The sequence below is a fragment of the Mesitornis unicolor genome, unplaced genomic scaffold (assembly GCF_000695765.1).
Source record: "Mesitornis unicolor isolate BGI_N332 unplaced genomic scaffold, ASM69576v1 scaffold43603, whole genome shotgun sequence".
Lineage (NCBI taxonomy): Eukaryota > Metazoa > Chordata > Aves > Mesitornithiformes > Mesitornithidae > Mesitornis > Mesitornis unicolor.
The window spans coordinates 10,312-11,169 of record NW_010177481.1 but is presented as its reverse complement, the minus strand read 5'-3'; the positions used below and the strand labels follow the sequence as shown (position 1 = coordinate 11,169).

The 858-nt window shown below is 60.8% G+C and overlaps 1 protein-coding gene across 1 annotated transcript in view; it reads left to right on the top strand.

Annotated features, from left to right (window-relative positions):
- Window positions 1–78: 78 nt before the first annotated feature.
- Window positions 79–858, top strand: part of LOC104538773 (sacsin-like) — a gene marked incomplete at both ends in the record, with an annotated part of 10,973 nt that continues 10,193 nt past the window's right edge. Inside the window, 2 exons of the mRNA XM_010182099.1 lie at window positions 79–145; window positions 365–453. Of these exons, the coding sequence (XP_010180401.1) occupies window positions 79–145; window positions 365–453 (156 nt within the window). The remainder of the gene's footprint in view (window positions 146–364; window positions 454–858) is intronic.

The following is an 858-nucleotide window of genomic DNA, read 5'->3' as shown; positions in this document are numbered from 1 at the left end:
GGCTTGCCCTGCTGCGCTACGTGGCCGGGGATGGGTGCTACGCCGAACTGCAGGGTCTCCCCCTCCTGCCTCGTGCAGACGGGACTTTTGTGCCCTTTGGAACTGCATCAGCCACCGTCTACGTGGACACAACCGACTGTCCCAGGTGAGCCTGCAGCCCCAGTCCCTGAGGTGAGCCAGTGGCCCAGGGTGCAGCTCCTGCTCTTGAGCTGAAAGCAGGGCCACGATCAAACCTGGGCATTTGGGAGCCTAAACTGCCCTCCTCCTCTGCCCCGTATCTCGGCGCAGGAGCTGAGCCAAGTGTCCAGGAGCCGCCTGTCCCCCTTTACCCCTCCGGTCTCCCAGCACCTCTGTTTTCCTGCAGGGACCTCCTGCCCGGCCTGACTGGGTCCTTCCTGCCCTCGAACCTGGAGCCAGACTTGGAGAGCCTCCTGCGGGGCATTGCCAAGGCAGGTGAGAGACAGAGGGGGGCGTTCTTGGACCACCTTTGAGTTCTTTGATAGCCCTCTCAATCCCAACACCCTTCTGCATCCTTGTACACCTCCTCTGCAGCCCCTGTACCGCTCTGATGCCCCCTGTACACACCTGGGGTCCCTGATCCCTGTTCGAGGCCCCTTTCTGGGCTTCCTCCATCCATTCAGCAGCACTGTAGGCCCCCAGTCTCACTGTCTCTCTCCGGTTTGGGGTGCGTTATCTGAGCCCAGGGCCACCTCTCCTATCCTGCATCTCCATATGTCTCTGGGGAGTCCCCTGATCTTGCTGTTCCCACATTCCCTTGTTCCCTTAGATCCTGGGTCTCTCTGTGCTCCCCATCTGAGGAACTCTGTGCCCTAAGTACTGGTCCCCCTAACACCTCTT